Source organism: Pristis pectinata, chromosome 20 (assembly GCF_009764475.1).
Source record: "Pristis pectinata isolate sPriPec2 chromosome 20, sPriPec2.1.pri, whole genome shotgun sequence".
NCBI classification, from domain to species: domain Eukaryota; kingdom Metazoa; phylum Chordata; class Chondrichthyes; order Rhinopristiformes; family Pristidae; genus Pristis; species Pristis pectinata.
Window position 1 is genome coordinate 21,827,622 of NC_067424.1, and position 26,196 is coordinate 21,853,817.

The 26,196-nt window shown below is 39.2% G+C and overlaps 1 protein-coding gene across 1 annotated transcript; it reads left to right on the top strand.

The window, feature by feature from the left end:
* Window positions 1-26,196, top strand: LOC127580983 (LEM domain-containing protein 2-like). The gene is made up of 9 exons (XM_052035018.1): window positions 1-1,709; window positions 8,184-8,224; window positions 14,471-14,546; window positions 18,568-18,644; window positions 19,807-19,886; window positions 21,522-21,667; window positions 23,531-23,632; window positions 24,560-24,662; window positions 24,867-26,196. The coding sequence occupies exons 1-9, from the start codon at window positions 224-226 to the stop codon at window positions 25,012-25,014; spliced, it is 2,259 nt and encodes a 752-aa protein (XP_051890978.1). The 5' UTR covers window positions 1-223; the 3' UTR covers window positions 25,015-26,196.

Consider the following 26,196-nt stretch of genomic DNA (forward strand, 5'->3'; position numbering starts at 1 on the left):
ATTTTTATGTCTTGCACTGTGCTGCTGCCGCAAAACAACAAATTTCAGGAGACAGAGTCAGTGATAATAAGCCTGACTCTAACCCTGTCACAAGGCGCTCTGCTCCGCAAGCGCCGTCGCTCACGTGATCGGGCCGCCGGTGACCTCATTGAGGTTTGGTGCGCATGCTCCGCGCTGCGTGCCTGGCCAGTGACGTAACCAACGACTCGGCGGGACGCTGAAAATGGCGCCGGTGATGAGCGACAAAGAGTTGAGACGCCAGCTGAAATCCCTGGGCTATTCGGCGGGGCCGATCACCGACAGCACCAGGTCGCTTTACGTCAAAAAGTTAAGCCAGCTTCAGTCGGAAAACCGGCAGAAACAGCGGAGCGGACGGACGGCGCGGAGTTCCCAGAGCACCGTTGACAGCTCCGCCGCCATCTCGCAGCCAGTGCGCCAGCGGCCCAGTGCGGCCTCCGCTGGCGCCAGGGCTTCTACCAGCGGCTCCTGGGGCTGTAGGTTACAGGATGACCAGGACAGCGGGCTGTCCGCCGACCACCCCGACGCAGATCATGCAGGCACGTCGGATGATGACCTCGCCGATGGTGGGACGTCCGAATCTGTGGGTGCCAGGCGAACGGTGAGCGGTGCAGATCCGTTCCGGGGAACGTCCTTGTACTCTGATACATCTGCCAGCCTGTATTCAAATCCATACACGAGAACATTTGATAGCTTGAGTTCAGAACGGCGCACAAGGACATCTGACAATCAGTATTCAGATCCATACGCGAGGATATTTAACAGTTTAGGATCACATAAAAGGAACAGCCTGCATTCGGATCGTTACAAGACGCAAACCGACAGCCTGTTTTCAGATCGATACACGGGGAAAACCGACAGCCCGTTTTCAGATCGATACACGGGGAAAACCGACAGCCCGTTTTCAGATCGATACACGGGGAAAACCGACAGCCCGTTTTCAGATCGATACACGGGGAAAACCGACAGCCCGTTTTCAGATCGATACACGGGGAAAACCGACAGCCCGTTTTCAGATCGATACACGGGGAAAACCGACAGCCCGTTTTCAGATCGATACACGGGGAAAACCGACAGCCCGTTTTCAGATCGATACACGGGGAAAACCGACAGCCCGTTTTCAGATCGATACACGGGGAAAACCGACAGCCCGTTTTCAGATCGATACACGGGGAAAACCGACAGCCCGTTTTCAGATCGATACAAGGGGAAAACCGACAGCCCGTTTTCAGATCGATACACGGGGAAAACCGACAGCTCGTTTTCAGAGCGATACACGGTGAAAACTGACAGCATGAATTCGGACTCCTGTACCGGAAAATATCAGGTTATGAGTTCAGATCCATTTACAAGGAAGTCTAAAAGCCTGTGTTCGGATCTATATAAGGGCAAACTTAGCGACTTGTATTCGGGTACAAGAAATTCGCAAGGCTTGTATTCCAATACCCGTTATAGAGGACGAGCAGATAGTTGGTCAGAGAATGAGGATGAAAGCCATGTGCACCGAACTTCTGCTGGACCCGCAAAGAACGAGAAACAAAAGCATAAAAATCGCCTGGTTAAATTCGAGTTTTACTTATCGTGGTTTCTGTACATAGCCACAATTATGTTATGCCTTGTGTTGTTGGCATTAGTCTGTGTCAAAGCCTTGGGGTTAGTTGAAGGATCTCAGGAGGACATAGATGAAAATAGTAAGTATGCATACTACATTTGAAGTTAATCAGGCATTTTGAAAACTTGATTGTTTACAAGTTCTTCATTAAAAACAGAGGCAGGAATGGGCCTTCAGCCCCTTGTGCTTGCCTCACTATTCAGTGAGATTATGGCTAATCTTAGACCTCAGCACGACTTCCCTGCACTAACCCTAATTCCTTGATTCTTTGAATATCCAAAAATCCATTGATCTCTATCTTGAATATATGTAGTGACTGAATCACCACCTTCTTGGATAGAGGATATTGTGACTGTGACCTCTGATTCTGGACACCAGAGCCAGGGAAATAATAGTCTCTGCAACTAACCTATAGAGTCTTAAAAGAATTTTACGTGCTGCAATGAAATCACCTTTTATTCTTCTAAACTGGAGAGATTAAGCAGACTGTGTCTATTCTTTCCTCGTGCCACAAACCCACCATTCCAGGAATCAGTCTGATGATCCTTTGCCACATTCCCTTATAGAGTCATGCAACATGGAAGCAGGCCATTCGGCACACCATGTCCACACCAACCAGTGGAAACCAATCCATGTTAATGCTTTTTTCCAGCATTTGGCCCATTGCCTTCTATGCCAAGGTGATTCAAATGCTCGTCTGGACATTTCTTAAATAATGTCAGCGACTCAGCTTCCACTGCTCTCTCAGGCAGTTTATTCCAGGTAGTCATCACCCTTTGAGTGAAAAAAATCCACCTTGGATCCCCTCTGACTCTCTTGGTCCTTACCCTAAATCTATGTCCTTTCGTTTAATATTCACCTCTGATAAGGGATATAGTTTCCTGCAGTCTACCTTATCTATACACCTCATAATTTTGAACACATCAATCATTGCCCTTCTAAACTTCTTCCTCTTCAGTTGCAAGTTTTCTCCAGATGTGGCCTCATCAAGGCCCTTTATAATGGAATAAGACATCTCTATGTTCATACTTGAATATTGTCACATTAAAACCAGCATGTAATTAGCTTTCCTAATTGCTCACTTTTTGTGCATTTTGTTAATTTGAGCGATTCATGCATAAGGACGCCTGGGTCCCTCTGAACTCCAACATTGTTCACTCTATCACCATTTAAAAAATATTATGCCTTATATATTTTTTCTACTGAAGCTAATGACATATTATCCACCTTATATTTCATATACCACATCCTTTCTATTAACTTAATATGCCGATCCCTCAGGAAAGCTGCTCTGTATGCTCTCATAGATCCACTCTGCTCTGTAGCATCAGCAAACTTGGATATATTATATCTGGTCCCTTCATCCAAATCATTGATATAGATTGTAAACAGCACATGCCCCAGCACCTTTTTCAGTGATATCTTGCAAGTCAAAGCCTCCCAAGCTAAAAAGTACCCACTTTTTTCCCCAACTCATCCTATCACAGACATTCCATTTGTTCTACATATCTTTCCACTACCTCTCCTACTGAAAACTATATTGATCTCTCTCTTCCAGATCTGACGAAGGATTGCAAACCCAAAATGTGAACTGTTTCTCTTTCTACAAATGCTGCATGACCTGCTGAGTTTTTTCAGCATTTTTCTGTTTTTGTTTCAGATTTCAAGCATCTGCACTTTTTTAAAATTTTCCAATTATTCCTTTGGTTCCCTTCATATTCATTAACCAGTTCTTAGTCCGTGCCAGCATATTTCTTCCAATACTGTACACTAATTTTGTTTAATAGTCTTTTCTGTGATCCATATTGAGAGCCTTTGGGAACAGCAAATATGCCACATCATCTGATTCTTGCTCACCTAATCTGTTAATTATAACCTCAAGAAAACATGTAACATCTTTGTCAAACACTACTTTTCTTTCACGAATCCATATCACTGCTAAGCCTATTATAATGTTTCCTGCTACTGATGTCATGTTTACCTGGTCTATAGTCTCTCTTCCTCTTTTCTTAAATAATGGGGTTACAATTTTTATCTTTCAATCTGTGGAAACTATTCTGCAATCCTTGATGTTTTAGAAGATGACAACTAGTGTGTTTAGCATCTCCATGGCTGCCTCCTTCAAAACCTTACGCAAAGTCAACAAGAAAATCATGTTTGACACATCTGGAGGTTTTTGAGGATGTAACTAGTAGAATAGATAAGGGAGAAAAAAGGGAAGTGGTAAATTTGGATTTTCAAAAGGCCTTTGATGAAGTGCCACATTAGAGGTTCTGTGTAAAAAATTAAAGTATGTTGAGTTATGAGTAATACACTAACATGGGTTGAAAATTAATTGAAGACAGGAAATAGAAGAAATAAATAGATTTTTATTTGAGGTGAGAGGCCATAACTAGTGGGATACCACAGTGATTGACTATTCACAACATAAATCAATGATCTGGATGAGGGGACCAAACATAATATTTCTAAGTTTGCCAATGAAACTGGGTGGGATTGTGAGTTGTGAGGAAACTGTAAAGATGCTTTAAGGTGATTTGGACAAATTGAGTGAGAAAACAGACAGATAGTGTATTGCATAAATAGTGAAAGATTGGGCAATGTTCCTTTTCATTTGTGTCTTTGTACACCAGTCACTGAAAGCAAACATGCAGGTGCATCAAGCTGTTAAGAAGGCACATGGTATGCTGGTGTTCATAGCAAGAGGTTTTGAGATGTCTTCCTACAATATATGACTAGTTTTCCTTTTCAACCTTTGCCAATTTTATTTGTTGAAGAAAAGAGCTGATTCTTTCTGTCAAAATTTTTAAAAAATTTTATTTACAGCGTGGTAACAGGCCCTTCCAGCCCAACGAGTCCGTGCCGCCCATTTTAAACCCAAATTAACCTACCCGTACGTCTTTTTGCAATGTGGGAGGAAACCGGAGCACCCGGAGGAAACCCACACAGACACGGGAGAACGTACAAACTCCTTACAGACAGCAACAGGAAACGAACCCTGACCGCTGGCACTGTAATAGCGTTGCGCTAACCGCTACGTTACTGTGCCACCCTTGCAGAAAAACCTTCGCTGAGTTTAAAACATTCTGAAAAGCTATTTTACTCTTCCAATATAGTAACACTCTGTTAATGAGGCACACTCAAGACTTTGATGGTGCTGGATTAGCAGATGGAAGAAAATTGGATATCTCTATTGGATCATATTACTATTAGTACACCAATGTACTTCCAATTCACTTCCTAATTTTAGATGTTACACAGTAGAATAATAAATCTTCCAATTTCAAGGTAATGTGAGGAACAAGGTCCCTGTTAATTTCATGGGAGTGTGGGAAACAGAACCAGGTGAGTTGAAGGGAGCAGAGGAATCATAACCAGGTGAGTTGACGTGAATGAGGGAATAGCACCAGGTGAGTTTCAAGGGATTGCATGATCAGGGGCTCCAGTGAGTTTAAAATTAGTGCAGGAACCAGGTACCTGATGAGTGAAGAAGGAATGCAGGAACCTGAGCCCTAGGGAGTGAAAAGGGAGTATGGGATCTTGGGTCTGTGTGTGTGAAACGGAATGTGAGACCCTGGCCTCGGGTAAGTGAAAGAGACTTTAGGAACCAGCTCCTGGTGAGTAAAAAGGAGTGCTTGAATCTTCCATTATGTTAAAGGAAGCATGGGAATCAACACCTGCTACATGAAAAGGAGCATCGGAATTAGGCAAAGTGAGTCAGGTACTGAGCTATTAGGATTTCCAAATAGTTGGATTGCGGATAGTTAGACTTTTACTACTATCTGTTTTTGACTCTTCCCATTACCTTTCCCATCTGTAATAGTTGTCCATTCTCTCAACACTTAAACTTTTGAACTCTGGCCAGATTTCCAAACTATTTCCATTCTTCTATTATGTCCAGAATTGCATCACCTGTTCTCTGACCTGTGTAGTGTCCCTCCCCTGACTTTCTTTTTCCCAAACCATTAAATTCAATATCACTAACCACCTTTACAATGTTCTTCACAGCTTCAATTCAGTCTATTTCTTTAACCACCCATGTGAGTTCTTGAGCCTTTGACAATGATCCTTTGACTCTGAGCAACTTCATTGAATTCTTTGGCAAATATTCCTTACTGAGTGTTAAAGTTTTCAGTCACTACCAGCATTTAACCAGGTATAGCACCAGATCCCAGCAGTCAAGTTCTGGTTATCCAGATATTTATTATTCCTGGTTTTATCCTGTTTGAGTTTTGATGCATGCTTAATGATGTTGGCCCATTGGTTAATAAGCCATAAATTGGAAAACTATAATCTATAACATCAGTAACTTAATCATGTATATACGATTGATACAAATATGATTTTATTCAATTAAACTATAGGGAAAAAAAACAGCAAGTTTCAATGCCTAACAGATTTTCTGAAGATTAAAATTAGCATTGAAAAGTGGCAGTGTTCATTTTCCATTCAGGTTATGGAATGTGTACTGGCTACTTTATTTTGTATTGATTATCACTAACAGACTTTGTGGCTTTATAGTTCATATACCAATATTTTGTATGAGAGACTTTCAGTGACAAGTAAGAATTGATATTTTGGCTGACACCCCTTGTAAGGATTGTAACATTCCCAGGGATCTGTAGAATTGGAAGTGTCTCTGCCTCCTACTCTGCTTGGGAACTCCACATCTTTCATTTATTTGAATAGTAGACTACTTCCACTCCTTTTAGTTTTTAGCAGTAACTTTATCCAAGCGATTTTACAAGGCCGTTGACTTGCTTACGTCAGGAAGGTCTCGTATAAAGACACAGAAGGAGGACATTCGGCCCATTGCCTTCACGCTGATTCCCATGGGAGCAATCCCATCACTCCCATTCCTTCTCTTATTTTCTCGTATTCCTGCAACTTATTCTGTCTCTCATATGTCCATTATTCTCTCTCACACAAATACTTACCAACTTCCCCATGACCCAACACAAAATGGTAATCTGCATTAGCCAGTTAACAAACCATCGCATCTTTGGGATGTGGGAGAAAACTGGAGCATCCAGAGGAGTATTGTGTATACTTGGAGTATACTTGGAGTATTGTGTTCAGTTCTGGTTGCCTCATTATAGGAAGGATGTGGAAGCTTTAGAGGCTGCAGAGGAGATTTACCAGGATGCTGCCTGGATTGGAGAGCATGTCATATGAGGATGGGTTGAGCAAGCTAGGGCTTTTCTGTTTGGAGAGGTGTACAAGATGATAAGAGGAACAGATCGAGTGGACAGTCAGAGACTTTTTCCCAGGGTGACAATGGCTGACACGAGGGGCCATAATTTTAAGGTGATTGGAGGAAGGTATAAGGGGGATGTCAGGGGTAAGTTTTTTACACAGAGAGTGGTGGGTGTGTGGAATGCACTGCTGGCAGAGGTTGTGGGGGCAGATACATTAGGGACGTTTAAGAGACACTTAGATAGGCATATGAATGATCGGAAAATAGGAAGCCATGTGGGAGGGAAGGGTTACATCGATCTTAGAGCAGGATAAAATGTCGGCACAACATTGTGGGCCGAAGGGCCTGGACTGTGCTGTAATGTTCTATGTTCTATTATTGATCAAGATAGAAAACTGGTAAAAGGATTCCAATGAGCAGATGTAGAGATAGCCTTTCCTCTGGGGAAACTAAGAGCCAGGGGACACAATCTTAAACTTGGAGGTAGCTCATTCAGGAACAAAATCAGGAATCACTTTTTAACATACAAAGTTTTTAAAAAAAAATAAAGCCTGCTCACTCCCACCTTGAAATCCTTCCTAAGAAATTAGGATTCATAATTTTCAATATTAACTGTTTTGCTTGGTAGGAATAACAAAATATGTAGAGGAAAGGCAAATAAATGGAGTTCAAACGCATATTGGCTTTGATCAGTTTAAGAGCAAATCAAGCTCAGGGACTGAATGGCATATTCCTGTTCCTAATATCCCTCTGTTGACAGTTGTACATCTCAGTGGTATAAAGCATCTGCCACTATTGCTATCTCTAATGACTGTCATTATAGCAATGGCATAAATTAGAGATAGGTTTTTTAAAATTTTGTTTGGGTCACTTTGGACTGTTTATTGGTTTTTATTAGTGATAAGTAAAATGAATTATTTTGTTATTTGATTATTTCAAAAAAAAGTCTTTAAGTTGCTTCAGTTTTCCCTATAAGCTGTTTGTTGTCAATCCATTCTCATTTTTTATGTTTGTGCTTTTCAATTGTTTCAAGAAACCTTTTGTTATTGATGAACTTAGATAGCACAGTTATAGTTTTAGATACTAAAATCAATAACCTGTTGTATTTCTTTTCTGCTATTGCGGCTTAATTCCAAGTCTTTAAAAATTTGTGCTGCCTGGTTGCTATTTATGAATATTTCTTTCAAGAAAACCATGAATGTTTACAATGAGGTTGGCTTCCATTTCATGCTTTTTGGCTGATTTTTCTAGATATCAGATGAAACCCAAGTGCAGGATTCCTGCCAGATTTAGCACATGTACTTGATTTTTGTTTTTGTTTAGATTTTACAATCTCTGGTTGTGTTTCATTTTTAGTTAAAATGTTGCCAGTGGATTGCGACGGTAAAGCAGACACAGTGAGTAACTTTTCCTTTTCACTAAAAATGTTACAAATAACCTTACTTCAGGCAATGGTTGATTTTACTCTAGAATTTGTTACATGAAATAACATCAGATCCAAAGTTGATTCTTGGTCCCTTCCCAATATCATGACATTATGGAAGTGATGAATATCCTCACAGATCCTGCACCAGAACTAATCTGGTATAGGTTCTAAGAAAAGATTTCTCAGTGTAAGTCCTAGGGAATCTCACAGTAATTGTTGTTCCACCATTGAACTCTAAGTGGAATCTAGCAGCATAGCACAGCCAGGAAATGGTTGGCAGAATTCTGCCAGTAAGTTTGGGACTTTCATGCATGAGTATCAAACTTGTGGCCCCATCAATTGTAAACTGTTGTTACATCTGAGCAAAATATGGCTGTTGTGTCTGCAGTGAACTCACTACAGTGTTTCACATTCTCAAAATAAGATGATAAAATTATTCTCAAACATTTGTGTTTGAATTTATGAGTAACTAATTCTCCAGACCTAACTACTCTCAAAGTAATTATAAAAGTAGTTCAAGGTAATAAATAAATGGGTTCTAAAAATCTACGGTGAACTCAATAATCCCCCAGTGAGGCTCTGTCTTCTAGAAGATGAATTCAAATTACAACTGTGATAAGTACTTGAACTCTTCATTTGGTCAGCATTTGCATGTTCTTATGGTCAGGAATCATCAGATTCAGATTAGTTTATTGTCATGTAGACCAGTGTGCAATGAAATTCCTTGCTCGTGTGAAGCTTGCAGAGTAAACATAAGACATGGTAATAATAAATGCAACAATAAATACAGCGCGCACAAAACAACAAAATGGTGCAAAGTATAGTAGTGCAGTCTGAAGTAGTGCAAAAAGAATCTAAAGTGACAATAACAGAATAACCAAGAGAGGTAGAATTAAGAGTCTGGAACGTAACAGCACCACTGGGAAGGGGATGTGAAAGAGGTGATTGGTTCAGAAGTCTGATAGCACTGGGGAAGAAGCTGTTCTTGAGTCTGGTTGTCCAGGCTTTCAAGCTCCTGTATCTTCTAGAAGGTAGAAGAGAGAAAAGGGAATGGCCAGGGTGGCAGGCACCCTTGACAATTCTATTAGCTTTTCTGATGCAATGAACCATGAAGATGGACTGGGATGGAAGGAAGTGACGAGCCTGTAATGGGCCCGTGTTTACAACTCTGCAGGTTCCATCGGTCCAGAGTTGCCGTACCAGGCTGAGATGCAACCCATCAGGATACTTTCAATAGTGCATCTGTAGAAATCCGATAGAATCCCATCTTACTTTGTCACTCCTTTTGGGTGAAATCTTCTCCCATACTACTACTAGTACTACTGCCGCTAGTACTACTACTTGTCTAATTCCCTTCTTGTATAATTCCTCAAGTATACTTGCATCATAAATGTAAATGAATAGTTTGTTTAATGCACTGAAATATTTTTAACCTTTCTGATATACTTAAGCGAAAACTAGATAAACACACAAGAAAGGAATAGGAGGTTATGCTGATTGGTTTTCAGAAGAGAAGAATTAAACTTGAAGGATAAATACCAACACTGACTTCTGGTGCAGTAAATTATTGGTATCTCCAAATAACACATTCATGCTCAAATAATTTTGTGCCACCCTTGTTTAAATTTGGAATGGAATTTGAAAGATTGTACGTTGGTGGCGGTATAAATTCTAGCGTTAACATTGAAACTTATAGTATGACTTTAGATGATGATGATGAGGGATTATTTTGATTGGTTGATGAAGCACAATAAGTGGATCATAAAACTAAGATTAGTACTACAAATATACAGCAGAGGATTGGATTTTTAACTGGAAGCATTATGGTTTGCTTTATCACAAACGACCATAGAAGCTATTAATTGTGAAATTCTCTTGATAGATTATTTACAGAAAATGCTTATTAAAATATAACAATTCAATATTATATAGTGGGAAAGTTCTGCAATGGAAAAAATGTTAAGTCCTGTTTACTGAAATTTAAGTTTTTCAGTAAACAGGACTTAACATCTGTCTGTTTATTAAATCTGCATCAAGCAGGTTGTCATAATTAGCATTACTTGATCAAGTGTGGGAACCAAGAAGATGGTGACTCTGGTATAATTTATCTTTTTGAATAATGAAGCCATTAGCTGAAGCAGAGAAGACTTGCAGAACTTTGCTGTCTCGTATTATTGTCACCCAGAATTTATTTCATGAATCAGTAGTAGTTTGACTACGTTAGGTTAAAATTCTGACTGCACTATTAATATTGGACAGTTGGAATATTTCATGGCAATCAATAGACAATAGACAATAGGAGCAGAAGTAGACCATTCGGCCCTTCGAGTCTGCACTGCCATTTTGAGATCATGGCTGATCCTCAACAATCAATATCCTGTTCCTGCCTTGTCCCCATATCCCTTGATTCCCCTATCTATAAGAAACCTATCTAGCTCCTTCTTGAAAGTGCCCAGAGAATTAGCCTCCACTGCCCTCTGAGGCAGTGCATTCCACAAATTCACAACCCTCTGTCCTAAATGGCCTAGCCCTTATTCTTAAATCATGCCCCCTGGTCCTAGACTTCCCCAACATCTGGAACATATTTCCTGTCTCTATCTTGTCCAATCCCTTAATAATCCTGTATGTTTCAATCAGATCCCCTCTCAATCTTCTCAATTCCAGCGTGTACAATCCCAGTCTCTCCAACCTCTCAGCATAAGACAGTCCCGACATCCCCGGAATTAACCTCGTAAACCTACGCTGCACGCCCTCTCTAGCCAGGATATCCTTCCTTAACCCTGGAGACCAAAACTGTACACAATACTCCAGGAGTGGTCTCACCAGGGCCCTGTACAAATGCAAAAGAATCTCTTTGCTTTTGTACTCAATTCCCCTTGTAATACAGGCCAACATTCCATTAGCCTTCATCACTGCCTGCTGCACTTGCTCATTCACTTTCAGTGACTGATGAACAAGGACTCCTAGATCCCTTTGTATTTCCCCCTTACCTAACTCCACACCATTCAGGTAATAATCCGCCTTCCTGTTCCTGCTCCCAAAGTGGATAACCTCACACTTATCCACATTAAACTTGATCTGCCAAGTATCTGCCCACTTACCCAACCTATCCAAATCACCTTGAGTTCTCCTAACTTCCTCTACACATGTCGCACTGCCACCCAACTTTGTATCATCAGCAAACTTGCTAATGTTATTCACAATGCCTTCATCTAAATCATCAACATAGATCGTAAACAGCTGCGGTCCCAGCACCGAGCCCTGTGGCACCCCACTAGTCACGGCCTGCCATTCTGAGAAACATCCATTCACCCCTACCCTTTGTTTCCTATCCGCCAACCAGTTTTCTATCCATGTTAATACCCGCCCCCCAATTCCATGAGCCCTAATTTTACCCATCAATCTCCTGTGCGGCACTTTATCAAATGCCTTCTGAAAGTCGAGGTATACAACATCCACTGAATCTCCCTCGTCTATTTTCCTGGTTACATCCTCAAAAAAACTCCAGTAGATTAGTCAAGCATGATTTGCCCTTGGCAAATCCATGTTGACTCGACCCAGTCCTATCATTGCTATCCAAATATGCCGCTATTTCATCCTTAATAATGGACTCTAGCATCTTCCCCACCACAGATGTTAGGCTAACTGGACGATAGTTCCCTGTTTTCTCCCTCCCTCCTTTCTTAAAAAGTGGGATAACATTAGCCATTCTCCAATCCTCAGGAACTGACCCCGAATCTAAGGAACATCGGAAAATGATCACCAATGCATCCACAATTTCTAGAGCCACCTCCTTTAGTACCCTGGGATGCAGACCATCTGGACCTGGGGATTTGTCAGTCTTCAGCCCCATTAGTCTACCCATCACCATTTCTTTCCTAATGTCAATCCACTTCAGTTCCTCTGTCACCCTCTGCCTTTTGTCCATCCTCACTTCTGGGAGATTTCTTACGTCTTCCCCCGTGAAGACAGATCCAAAGTACTTATTAAATTCGACTGCCATCTCCCTGTTTCCCGTGATAATTTCACCCGATTCGGTCTTCAAGGGCCCAACATTGTTCCTAACTAACTTCTTTCCCTTCACATACCTAAAAAAGCTTTTGCTATCCTCCTTAATATTCCTGGCTAGCTTGCCTTCGTACCTCATTTCTTCTTCCCGAATTACCTTTTTAGTTAAATTCTGCTGCACCTTAAAAATTTCCCAATCTTCTATCTTCCCACTCAGCTTGGCTCTGCCATACTTCTTCCTTTTTAACACAATGCTATCTCTGACTTCCTTTGTCAGCCGCGGTGGCCCCTTCCCCCTCTTTGAGTCTTTCCTTCTCTGGGGAATAAACTGATCCTGCACCTTGTGCATTATTCCCAAGAATACCTGCCATTGCTGTTCCACTGACAATTCTGCTTGGATGCCCGCCCAGTCAACTTTAGCCAGCTCCTCCTTCATGGCTCCATAGTCTCCTTTGTTCAACTGCAAAATTGACCCTTCTGATTTGCCCTTTTCCCTCTCCAATTGCAGATAAAAACTTATCATGTTATGGTCACTACCTCCCAATGGCTCCTTTACTTCGAGTTCTCTTATCAAATCCTGCTCATTACACAGCACTAAATCCAGAATAGCCCTCTCCCTGGTCTGCTCTCGTACCAGCTGCTCCAAGAATGCATCCCGGAGGCACTCTATAAACTCCCTTTCCTGGGGTCCAGTACCAGCCTGATTTTCGCAGTCCACTTGCATATTGAAATCCCCCATAACTACTGTGACATTACCCTTGCCACATGCCAACATTAACTCACTATTCAGCTTGCACCCAATATCCATGCCACCGTTTGGAGGCCTGTAGATAACACCCATTAGGGTCTTTTTGCCCTTACAGTTCCTCAGTTCTATCCACACTGACTCTACTTCTCCTGATTCAATGTGAGGAATCTCATTCCTCACCAACAGGGCCACCCCACCCCCTCTGCCCACCTTCCTGTCCTTATGATAGCATGTATACCCTTGAAAATTCATTTCCCAGGTCTGATCTCCCTGCAGCCATGTCTCCGTTATCCCAACAACATCATACTTACCCATTCGTATCTGAGCTTCAAGCTCGCCTACCTTATTCCTGACACTCCGTGCATTCAGATATAGGATCTTTAACCCATTTCTTCTCTCTCCATTTGTATTAATGTTCCGAAATTGTGTAGTTCCTACCTGTCCTCTACCCTCCATCTCGCTATCCCCTCTCTCATTCTGGATCCCCTCCCCCTGCAAATTTAGTTTAAACCCCCCCCAAGCAGCATTAGCAAACTTTCCTGCAAGAATGTCAGTACCCCTCCAGTTCAGGTGTAAACCGTCCCATTGGAACAGATCCCATCTTCCCTGGAACAAATCCCAATTATCCATAAACCTGAAGCCCTCCCTCTTGCACCATCCCCTCAGCCACATATTAATCTGCCTAATCTTCCTATTCCTCTCCTCACTCGCATGTGGCACAGGTAGCAATCCTGAGATTGTTACCCTGGATGTCCTGCCGCTCAGCTTAGCACATAACTCCCTGAACTCCTTACGCAGGACCTCCTCTCTTTTCCTGCCCACGTCGTTAGTCCCTACATGGATCACAACATCTGGGTTCACTCCCTCCCTCCTGAGAATAACCTGAACCCGATCTGAGATATCCCAGACTCTGGCACCAGGGAGGCAACAGACCATCCGGAATTCCCGATTATCCCCACAGAATATCCCATCTATCCCCCGACTATAGAATCCCCTATCACTACCGTTCTCCTCTCTTCCTTCTTCCCCTTCTGAATCCAGATCAAATTCAATCTAAATCTAAGGTTGATAATATCCTACACAACTGTTTGGACCTATGATGCTATATTGTTTAACAGTGATATGTATGTATTGTGTATTCATGGTTCAAGATTCTTAAATCTCCAGACTAATGTTTGGCTATGGCATTGATAGCTCACTAGAGGTCACTATTCTCTACTAGATGAGTACTAATATTTGAAGTCCAAAGTAAAATGAAATTATTGAGCATTTCCTTAATTCTTCCTTAATAAAGAAAACACCATGACATATTGGATCTATATATACTTGTTAAAGTCCAAACTTCATGCAGTACTTAGTTAATGAAAATACTAAGAAATCAATTGCATGAAATTTAACATGGATATGAAGATGAAAAAGACTTTTTTTTCATTTTGTTTAGTGAGTTTTATTTTATTCCAGTTTTGCAGAGCTGAAGAGCACAAAATGATAATGATGATATTGACTGAAGTATATGAGTATTTGGCAGAATTGGCAGGTAAGTTTGAGGATCATATCAAAATGACTATGTACTTTTTTGTAGTTACATTGTATTGAATTGGTAAATTGGTTTATTATTGTCGCATGTACTGAGTGCCATCCATAGATCATTTCATCACATCAGTACATTGAGGTGGCACAAGGGAAAAGCAATAAAAGAATGCAGAATAAAGTGTTACAGTCACAGAGAAAGTGCAGTGCAGGCAGACAATAAGGTGCAAGGCCATAACAAGGTAGATTGTGAGATCAAGAGTCCCATCTTATCGTACAAGGGGACCGTTCAATAGTCTTATAATAGCAAGATAGAAGCTCTCCTTGAGCCTGGTGGTGAGTGCTTTCAGGCTTTTGTATCTTCTGCCCGATGGGAAGGGGAAGAAGAGAGAATGTCTGGGGTGGGTGGGGTCTTTAATTATGTTGGCTGCTTTTCTGAGGCAGTGAGAAGTGTAGACAGAGTCCATGGAAGGGAGGCTGATTTTCATGATGTGCTGTGTCCATAACTCTCTGCGGCTTCTCGCGGTCTCGGGCAGAGCAGTTGCCATACCAAGCCATGATGCATCTGGATAGGATGCTTTCTATGGTGCATTAATAAATATTGATGAGGGACAATGGGGACATTCCAAATTTCTTTAATCTCCTGAAGAAGTAGAGGCGCTGCATTATACATTACAAAAGGTTGTACAATATAGTTTAATCTAAATTGTGGCTGAGGCCATATATAGGTTAAGTTTGTGGATTTTAAGCATGCAACATTTCATAGGATTAATGAAACCTGAAATTTGGGACTTGGATAATAGTTTTGCAAATTACATATAGTTTCCCCTATTTTCAGTTCCCAGACACCAACGGTGACCATAGCCAAATATATAGGTAAAAAAATATTTGTTCCTGCTGGATACAAGTAGCTATTGATTTGCTCAGCAAAAGTCAATCGTGGGTACTTTTAATCCTCTGTCTTACTGCTTCTTTGAGTTTCCAGGCATCAAAGATTAATTTCATGGCCATAAAGTTTGTGTTTTTGCCTTTTCTTTAAATATTTGTTTATTATAAAAATAATGAAGATGGGGAAACTAATTGGGGGTGGTTAGATGCAGGAGAATGTACGTTGAACTTGTCAGAAAATATTCCTTTAGAGTTGCTAACGCAGAATGCTACTAATATTGAAAATGTGCTTGAATGCCTGTTAAAGTTAACTTAAAGTAGCTAATTGAACTATTTTATGTTATTTGAGGCACGTACTATATAGATTAGTTGCTATGTTCATACATTTGTGCAAAGGTAGGAGGTTAAATTTTGGGATCTTCACAACATCCTCTAGAAACTGGATAATATTCACAGTAAACACAATTGAACTTTCAAAATTATGTATTCCAACACAAAAGAATGCATTTATTTTTATACTAAACATTTAGGCATTCATTGATCTAAGTAATTTTGATTAATGGTTGTCTTTAAGTAGCCACATGACTGAAATAAATAATATACTAGTCAATGGCATGCTTGGAGAAGTTAACTTGTGTAAATGAAAGATAACATTTCTATTTTGCATTGATGTTTGTAACAATTACTTAACATTTATCAAACTACAATTACTACATCCACAACATATACTAAAGTACCATGTGCATTCTGTTAATGCTTATCTTCTACGTGCCTTTGTCTTTCCCAGTGTTCTAATACAATGCTTGCTAGTGGATATGGCCTGGCTGGTGATAGGTTGTTGACTTGGCGTGGAGGAGGCTGTATTTGGCCTTGCTGGACAATCTCCAGCAGTTCTGAACATAGTTGGCTCAATTGCATCGTGAATGGCAGCAATCTGGGCTGTTGGCTGACAGGCAACAAGCAGGGAACATTTGGAGTGTCAGGGCTGTGATCTCTAGTGCTGATATCCAGATATCCACTCCATTGGGCCATTGCCAAGACCTCAATAATTCATTCAATCTCTTGCTTTGCTGCAATTCCATGTCACCCTAAAAGCTCATTGAACACTAGTGTCCAGAGCCTTAATGGACAAGGACACTAGCATTCGAAGTTTGAGCTCTCCGTGGTGACTTATCATGTGTCGATCCCAGCTCACAACTAACCACTACAGCATATGAAGTGGTTAGCTGGTGACTGTGTGGATTGGCTCTCTGCTGCCTGGGTTGCTTCACAGCTTACTGAAAGGAGAAAGGCAGAATTAAAGTGAGCAGATGTTGACAAGTGCAAGATACATATTTACACCACATATTTACATATTTCTACATTGAACTTCGAAAAAAATGTGGAATGAGAGGGAAGTGGAATAAGAAAGAGGCTTGGATGCAAGCATGCTTCCCATTTGCCATGTAATTTGTAATAGTTGCTCCAGTAACTGCCATCTTTGGGGATTTGAGCTATTGCAGTGATATCTTGGTGCAGGTTATGTGCTGTCTTCTTCCAAGACAGAAGAAAATGTGTTAGTGAATGCCTCATTATGTTTGAATGATGTATGTTTTATGCTTGATTAGCTAATATTACATGGAAGCTGTGAGTTCTAGTTGTGAGATTTAGAATGGCAGTGTTGTGGTATTCAACATATGTAGCAAATGGATACTAGGCCAGAGTTTTAATAGAAATTGTCCATAGTAAGTGATTAGGGGTGATACATTGAACAGTGTTTGACACTATTGGTGCAGTTGCTAGAAGATAGCATTTAAGATGTATTCACTAATCTTGATTCTGTGTGTTATGTTCTGGCATGGCATCTATTGCCTTGGGGCTGTCAGATCTGGTTATCTTCGAATCCGCAGGTTCTTTCAGGAGTCCAGGAATGAGTTGAAAACAACTTGGTGCTTCACAAAGTTTATTGGAAAAGTTTAAAACAAAGAAACAGTCACAGAGGACATGGCACTCGCTTGACAACTAGGAGATGAGCTGAGGCAAAAGGAACTAAACATGAGCTAGGGGTGGGGGGAGGGGGTGAAGAGAGCAAGAGAGAGATAGAGGCAAGATAAGCAAGCAAGAGGGAGATAGAGGCAAGAGAGAGATAAGCAAGGGAGTGAATAACAAAAAACGACACCTTTTATACCTAAGACAAGAGGTACTCCTTAGCCAACAATAGTCCAATCAGAAAACCTATTAGATACCTGTGGCAAAACCAACCAATGAGAAAACACATATTCACCTGATGGACAAACCAATAAGCTAGGAAGTGGCCATTCCTTGTGCAGCCACTTGAGGTATATTAAACACTATGCATGTTTAAAAAAAACCTACTTAAAACAGTCGAATCCAACAGGGCCTATCTCACATCAACCTGGTAGTTATCTCCTTCTGCTACAACTTTAGCATGCCTAGATGGTTTCTTGACTTCCTCGGGTTAGAGGACCTTCTTTCCTTCACCCCATCTATCAAGATTTGTAAAATCAAGTGCCAGCTCTCACCCATGGCTTCCAACAGAATGCTAAGACCTCTGGACTGATGTCCACCTCTGATTCTGGCCATAAAGCATTTCTCATTTAAATGGTGCATACTGGCTTCAATTAGCTTGAACTGGTGATAACCTGCCTGTGTGGTGATGCTCTAACTTAATAAATGCTGAGGTTGGAACCAGCTGGTTGCTGAAATCAATGAGCAAGTAGCATGAATTTTGTGTACAGCCTGTATCAGGCTGAGTGGGTCAGTGCAGTTTCCTGCTGTCCAATGCTCATCTGATTGTAAATTAATTGAGGTTCACAACAGAATGTGCTAATAAATTGCAGTCAAATGGGTTCACGTACTCTTTCAATAGAACCTCTAACAAATATCCCATCCAAGGCGAACAATCCAGCTTTTTCAGTCTCTCCAATGTAACTGAAGTCTTTAACCGCACACCTGATGCTAATTAATAACCTCTTGCACCTATTACTTGCCCTGGACCGCCTTCCAAAATTGTGGTGCCTGAAATTGGTGACAATATGGCATTGTACTGAAGCTAAGGATTTCTCAATTAGATCTTCATTTTTAGTTTTAGAATGGATAATTGTATTTAGGGAGAATTGTTTTATTTTCCAAACTTGCAGGTGAATTTGAATGTGGATCTGAATCACCACTGAAAAGTAAATGTGTGCCAGTGACTGATGTAAAGACACATTTATCGGTAAGTAATGCATTTTAATCCACCCCAACCATGCCTCTTCTTTTCTTCCCTTTCCTAGCCTATCACTTTTTTTTCAAAACCCTCCCCTTTTCTTTTCTCTTCCTTACCTTTGACTCATCACCCGGTGGATCTGCTCTCCCCTCCTCCCCTGCACCTGCCTATCACTATCTCTTACCTGCGTCTGCCTATCACCACCCCATCTCCCCTCTTTTGTGCACTTAACGCTTCCTCTTTTCCTATCTTCAGTCCTGAAGAAGGGTCCTGACCTGAAACGTTGACCGCCTTCTTTTCTCCATGGACACTGCCTGGCCTCCTGAGTTCCACCAGCATCATAGTGTTTTTCATTTTAATTTGAAAGTATTTTTTCAAATGAACAAAATCAGTTGAAGTTTATTTGCAGCCTGCAAGGTTGTGAGTTTCATGGTGTAGAACAAACCATTAGAAGAAAATAAAGACATGGGTGAAATTCCACTTTGCAATGTTACCATATAAATATTGCTGTTTAAATATTGATAGAATTACTTAATGGAGACATCATCTCAACTGAAATGTTTCAGGTTAATGAGTTTTTAAGTCATCCACCATGGACTCAATGGATCTCCTGTGTTGTGGCCCCTACGCTATAGTAATTCTATGAATCTTCTGGTTCTCTGACTTGATAAGTGAGTTTTGTACAAGTATGTTACTCTTGTCATTTATTAGTCTTAAGGCAAGCAGTTATACAAGTACTTAGTAATTGTTTTACAGAAGTTTAATAAAATTGTCGTAAGAATTCAATATCAGGTATGTAATCAAAATTATCATAGTTACTCTTCAATGTAATTACCTTAATGATTCACAAGAAAATATTTCACTTTCCCCATATGTCATATTACCAGGCCTCAGTTGTAAAACCTTCAATGTATAGTCCCTGCCTGGAGGAGAGATTAAGGAAGTTTAGAAGATTAGAGGGAATGCTGAGAAACAAGTAAACAAAACCCTGCATTCAGATGATGTCATTGCATTAATACTACTGGAACTGTTTGTGGGGGGGAAAAGTAGAAGAAAGTGATCAGTACATCTTATGAAAATAAGATTTTTATGGAAATCTATTCATAAGGACTTGAAAGTTTTAAAAACTAGAGTTCATTTTTTACTGTTTACTCGTTTTATTGCTTTCTAGATTTTAAAAGTTCCTAATGTAGATAAATTTAATGAAGCCTTACAGTGGATTATGCAGAGTCCACGGGACCTTGGAATTAGGTGAGTTCAATTCTTTTTTCCTTCCTAAGTTATGGCGACAAATAATATTTAAATTAATAAACAAGAATTCAATCTCTTATAAATACTATTTACAATTACTATGTGTATACATAATGATTTTCAACGACTTTTTAAACACTTAAGATGTAAATGACATATGAAGTAATGAATAGGAAGGGACAGTTTATATATGAAATAAGTTATCAATTCTGGGGAAGAAAATTATTATCATAATGGAGAAAGATTGCAGATGAACAAAGTACAGAGGGATCTAGTTGTTCTTGTACACTAATTGCAGGTAGATGCAGTAAGTGGTATGGAAGGCAAATGGCAATTTGGCCTTTATTGCAAGAGGGTTAGAGTTTAGAAATAGGGAAGTATTGTTATTAGTGAGGCCACTTGGAGTACTGTGCAGAATTTTGGGCCTCTTATTTAATAAAGGATTTACTGTCTTTGGCAGCAGTCCAAAAGGGATTCACTAGGGTAATTCCTAGGATGAAAGGGTACTATCACAAACAGCTGGAGGAATTGGATCTATATTCTTTGGAGTATAGAAGATTGGTGGGTGATCTTATTGGAATAGACAAGGTCCTTAAGGGGCATGACAGGATAGATATGAAGATATTTTCACTTTTGGAAGAATCTCAAACAAGGGGATCATAGTTATAAGATTAGAGGCCTGTCATTTAAAGCAAAGATGTGCAGGAATTTCTTCTCACAGAGGGTTATGGAGTCTGAACCATTGGGGGTATTTAAAGAGGAAGCAAATAACTTTGAAGGGTCAGAAATCGAGGGGTATGGGGAATAGACACACAAAAAGAGATCATATTGAATGGTGGGGTAGGCCAAAAGGACTGAATGGCTTACTCCTGCTTCTATTTTCTTATGTCCTTATTTTTATCTCCTTCCTGATTTCCTTGAAAGAATTTTATTGAAAATTACTTTTATTTCATGAACAAGTATTATCAGAGAAGTGTTACCTTAACATGGTCTGGTGAATAGAAAAGCCTGCTACTCTATTTGCTATATTTTAAAAGAACATTATTTTTCATCATTAGAAAGTAAGAACAACAAAATGAAATAAAAAAATTTTTATGTGGATATCGAGATGTGAATCCATTTTAGCAGCTTAGGTGTGGTTCACAATTAGAACAATACTTGACTACCCCACATCTTAAGACTTACAGTACAGTTTATCATCTTTACTAAAAATGATTGAAACATGAATGGCATACCTCTTTCAGATAAGCTGCAGTCCTCCCACCTGTAAATTTTGATGGGTCATTGGTAGGAACTGTCCCACTTCCTTATTTTGTTCAGCTTTCAGACTTCTTAAACACAAGTATCAATCAATGGAGTTGCATTGTGGCTTTAAACCTAAGATTTGGCACACAGCAGGTTGTAAATTTGATGCCCTGGCTGAGTTGACTGAGAGGACTTCTTAATTTATGGGCTTGTTACTAAACTTTCTTTTGGACAAAGGAAAGTAATCCTTAATTTAAAAAAAACTACTAATGACTAAAATAATTGCCTTTTGCTCCTAAGTCATTTTTAAAGTAAGTACCAACATTTACAGCCATGCCCTTAAAGAAAGTTCATTATTTATTGATTATATACTTTTACATCTTGATGCAGATTAGTTCATGAAGACCCTGAGGCAGCAGTAACTTCAGTGGATCAGGTGACCTGCCTTGAATCTACTCGTCCACAAATGAATTTGTATTGTCGCCTCCAACGTGCATTTTTTACCATTCTTAGTAGAATGTTAATTTTTATTTTGGGTAAGTTTTTATTATTTAGATTTAGTATAATATTTTGGTTTTTAAAATAATTTCTACAGTAATTGAAGATGTCAGCATATTTAATAATGATTATTAAGGTAATTCCTGAATTAAAGTTTACGGTGTAGGTTTAATTTCAGAAGGTTCGCTTATGTTCAATTATACTTACTGCTCTCTTTATCCTCAATTAAAATATTGATATGGTCATTGAAGTAAACCTGTAATTTAACTTGTCACCTTGTGTTCATCATATGATTATTTTGTCAAAACAGAATTTTAGCTATAACTTTAATTTGAATTTGTTACTTTGCAGATAATCCAAATAATTAATAAGGTTTCTGACTCTCAACTGATGATTAAAATAGCCTAGATGCCACGATTAAAAGTATTTTGGTGTTCATGCATATAAACAGAGGCCACTATTCTCATGATTTTCTCAGATGGCATTCTTCAAAGGGGAGCAATGGACTTTTCTGCATATCTTGAAGCCCTGCCCTAGGGGTATTGGTAGGCTGCTAAGGCTTTTTAATTAATATAGACATTTAAAAAGTATTCAGATTTCAATAATTAAATAAAAATAATTAGTCAAAATAAAATTAATTTAAATGCTAAAATGTTTTTTAAAAAAAAAGCACTAACTTCACTCTTTTCTACATGGTTGGCAATGCCATTCAAATGAATAATATCATGGTTCACATGTCAGCCCTTCTGGGATAAAATTGAGGCCCTGATATAAGTTTGTCCAGATTCTCTCGTCAGCATAAGTGAGTCAACAACAAAGTGAACAGATAAATATGCTAACACCTGACCCCTGACAACATGCGAATGTCTGAGAATTCCAGATTAATAAGGAGCTGATAACTTGAAGTTGCTTTTATAGTTTTGTGGTTTTGTAAATCAGAATATCAAGCACAATTTTTGAATAAAGTGAGAATATGAGATGAAACATTTCTTTTAATAGAGTTACAATTAACAGGTGTTTGATGTGTAATGGTGACAACTTAGAAGCATTTAAGATTGCTGACACAATGATATTTACATAGTTTAACCTTAATTTTTCAGAATTCAACAGACTAAGTTGAATTTTACAAGAAATAGATTTTGGTTATACAGAATATTTCTGAGAAATGGTGGAGGAATGGCCATAAACTGAATATTGTAAGGTTTTTATTTTGAGGAATGGAGTATTCTCTATAAAAGAATTTAAGATTAACCATTTATTAATACAGTTAAGATGTGATATTTTAGCTAGGCACACATTTGGGGATTGGGATTTAGTAATTTATATAGGCAGATAATAATGCAGCTAACTTTCATTATACAATGAGATTGTTTATCTTTCACAAGTTTTTTTTTCCACACCAAATTCAATCCCCAGTTGTACTGTCTATATCTTACCTCATTCAGTATCTCATCTAAATGGCATTGATAAAAACATACGACAGACATTTTGGTCCTCATGGCTACAGTTGCATTTAGAATCACCTGGCATCTTCCACTTTTGGAGCAGGTGGCAAATAATTGTTGCCCATGAACTTTGTAACAGCTTGCAAAAGATGGCAGGATTGTGACAAGTAAAATGATGTGGGCCAGCAGTAAAAGCCATTTATTTGTTGTGTAATTAGGATCTGTGTCACTGTCCACATCATAGCATTTACTCATGCATCCATGATCTTCTGAGGCCTGAGGATTCACACGGCCAATTCTAGTCCCTGTTTCTTATGTTCTGGAAAGTCAGCATGGAAAGTTAGAATCACAGCTTCCAAGTTCATTCTTATATTTCATATACTGTTTAACTAATATATTGCAAAAAAATCATGAAACAAAAAATATGTCCTTATATTTTTCTGCATTCTTATATAGTATTAAGCCTTTTATGGATTACACTGCTACTTCTGAAGTACCATTCAAGGAAAATGGAAGAACAACGACAAGCTATGTATGAAATGGTGAATAAAATTATAGGTACTGTTTAATTTTTATGTTCTATCTAATTATGTGCATGTATATGTCTGTTTGAGATATTGGTAAACTTGGGTTTGCCAACAAGAGCGAGTTATTGGTTCCATGTACAAGCATTCAGATAACACTGCGTATATTAAAAAATGAGGCAATTGAATTCATCACTGACAGAATTTACCCATTCTTTAAATGTTTTTTCTCTCGCTTTAAAAAAAATACAGTTTTGGAGCATTGCATGGAAGTAATCTGACAAAAAGTAGTTTCAGGACCTAGTAACAAACTGAAGTTTCACATTGATGCTTATTACATCACAGAACGGTGCTCTTTGGCCCCACTTAGATTCATTTTGCCATTGGTAATGAATTAAACTACCAGCATCTCTTTGGGATGTGGAAAGAACCCGGATCACTATCCAAAGGACTTCCCATTAAAGTGCAGCTCATGGGACCCTAATCCTTGCCTGACAGCTGCTATTGATTAGAGGGCCATTATTAAAAGCAAGTGATGGCCATTGATGCTATCACCCTCCTTCATGTTAAGTTGACATCTCCTCTGGGAACATTTATACGTTGGCCCCTTCTCCTACCCTCAAAGGCTGAGAGAACTTTAAAAGCACTGACCCACCCAGCTGCCATGTGTGAAAGAAACAGGTGAAGTTTAATACTCTTAAAAGCAAGCACGCCACAATAACTATTTCATAAAGCAAGGATGTCCCTGTTTCATGCTTTTTTGTGTGTCTTCTGATTCAACGTTTTATATGGTGCACTCATTTGACACACAAAATACATCTGAAGTTTAATTTCTAGCCAATTATGATTTTCAGCTAATGAAGCAGGATGGAATTTCTAGTTTAGGTTGATATAGATTTCAGCTTGTAGTTGTCAGAATGTTAGGATCACAAAACTCAGCTATTCATTTTTGTTACAACAGCTGTCATTCGTGCTCACAATGAAGACTGGGAAAAGGATTTGGAACTCGTCCCGTATGTACCCATCCCTCATGTCCGAGACACACTAATTCAACCTAAGGACAGGTGTGTTGACAGCGTTTGCAAAAAGTGATGCTTTATGATTGGTAATGATCTGTTCTCTTTGAGGTCTAATTGGTGTCTAAGAGTGGAGAATATGCTAACATTGTCATTTTGCCTCAGTACAATCATTTTTCTAGAGCATTTCATTTGAAACAAATCAAATTTTAATATTGGACAGTTAAAACTTATACTTTTTTTTCATATCAGGAAGAAGATGAAGAAGATCTGGCAGAAAGCTGTGCAGTTTCTTGAAGCAAGTGAGTCCCGGATTCGTACAGAGAAATGCAGAATAAATGGACAGGATTTCTTGGTTTGGAGATGGATACAGCCTTCATCCCTCTGTGACTCAATGTGATAAATAACTAAAAAATATGCAAAGCCAAAGGCAAGTTAGCACTTAATAATGTTCCTTCAATGCAGTATGTGGAGATGGCTGCACTATATGTTGTACATATAAATGCTTGTGTTGGGAGTTCTCCATGCAGCAGTTGATTGTGACTGGTCAATTTGGAGTCAAGTGGTAGGCACTGCCCCACAAGAAGCAAGAGAAAATTAGTGGATATGCCAGGAGTATAATGTAATGTCTTTTCACAGATATTAACTTGTTATTATTGATTGATGTAATTTGGGTAGTTCTAGCAAGACCAGCAATTTTTACACATCCTTAATACAACTGAGTGTCTTGCTAAGCTACAGCAGAAAGTTGTAGAGGCAACCACATCGGGTGACTAGTGTTTACAACAGTATCAGACCAAACTTTTCTTGCCTAATCAACATGAAATTCAATCCAATAACACTTCATTTTCACTCACAACTAAATTCAAAATGAATTTCTTTTCCAGTAGCCTAATGACTATAAAATATTTGGTAGAAATATAGAAGCACCAAATTTGCCTCATCTCGCAGACAAGTATAGTTCATGAATATCTGGAAGGGCTAGAGGAAAATACTTTAAGTCTAACATTAATTTTTTTTAAAAAACACACTACTTCAACTTGCCTTTCTATTTAAGGGGTTGTTAATTACCTTCGTCATTTTTTTTAAACACTTTTTCAAAGCAGGTTCCATGTTGAATAATCTATCATTTTACTTCATAACTTACATAATATGAAATATCTAGTTGTCAGACTTTGCCTTTTGTAGGCCACTCCTGATGCAGGGTTTCAACCTGAAACATGGACAATTCCTTTCCCCGCATAGATGCTGCTCGATTCACTGAGTTCCTCCAGTGGATGGCTTGTTTGCCTTTTTTATATTTGCTCAAAGTAATACACATTTGGGGTATGGTTACTTTTGCACTATATAACAAAGCCTTTTATAATCACTTTAAATATTGCAATATACTAAAGAAACTCTCTTCATAGTTTTCTTTTCAAGCTGTGTATAAGTTTGATTGAAATTGCTGTAATGCTGTTTATTTTCATCCAGCTCAGACGTGTTGAAATCAATTAAATCTGCTTATCTGGCTTACCCTTTGTAACAATCTGTTTTTGAGCTGTTGACTGCATTATATAAAGTATATATGTACTGAACTAGA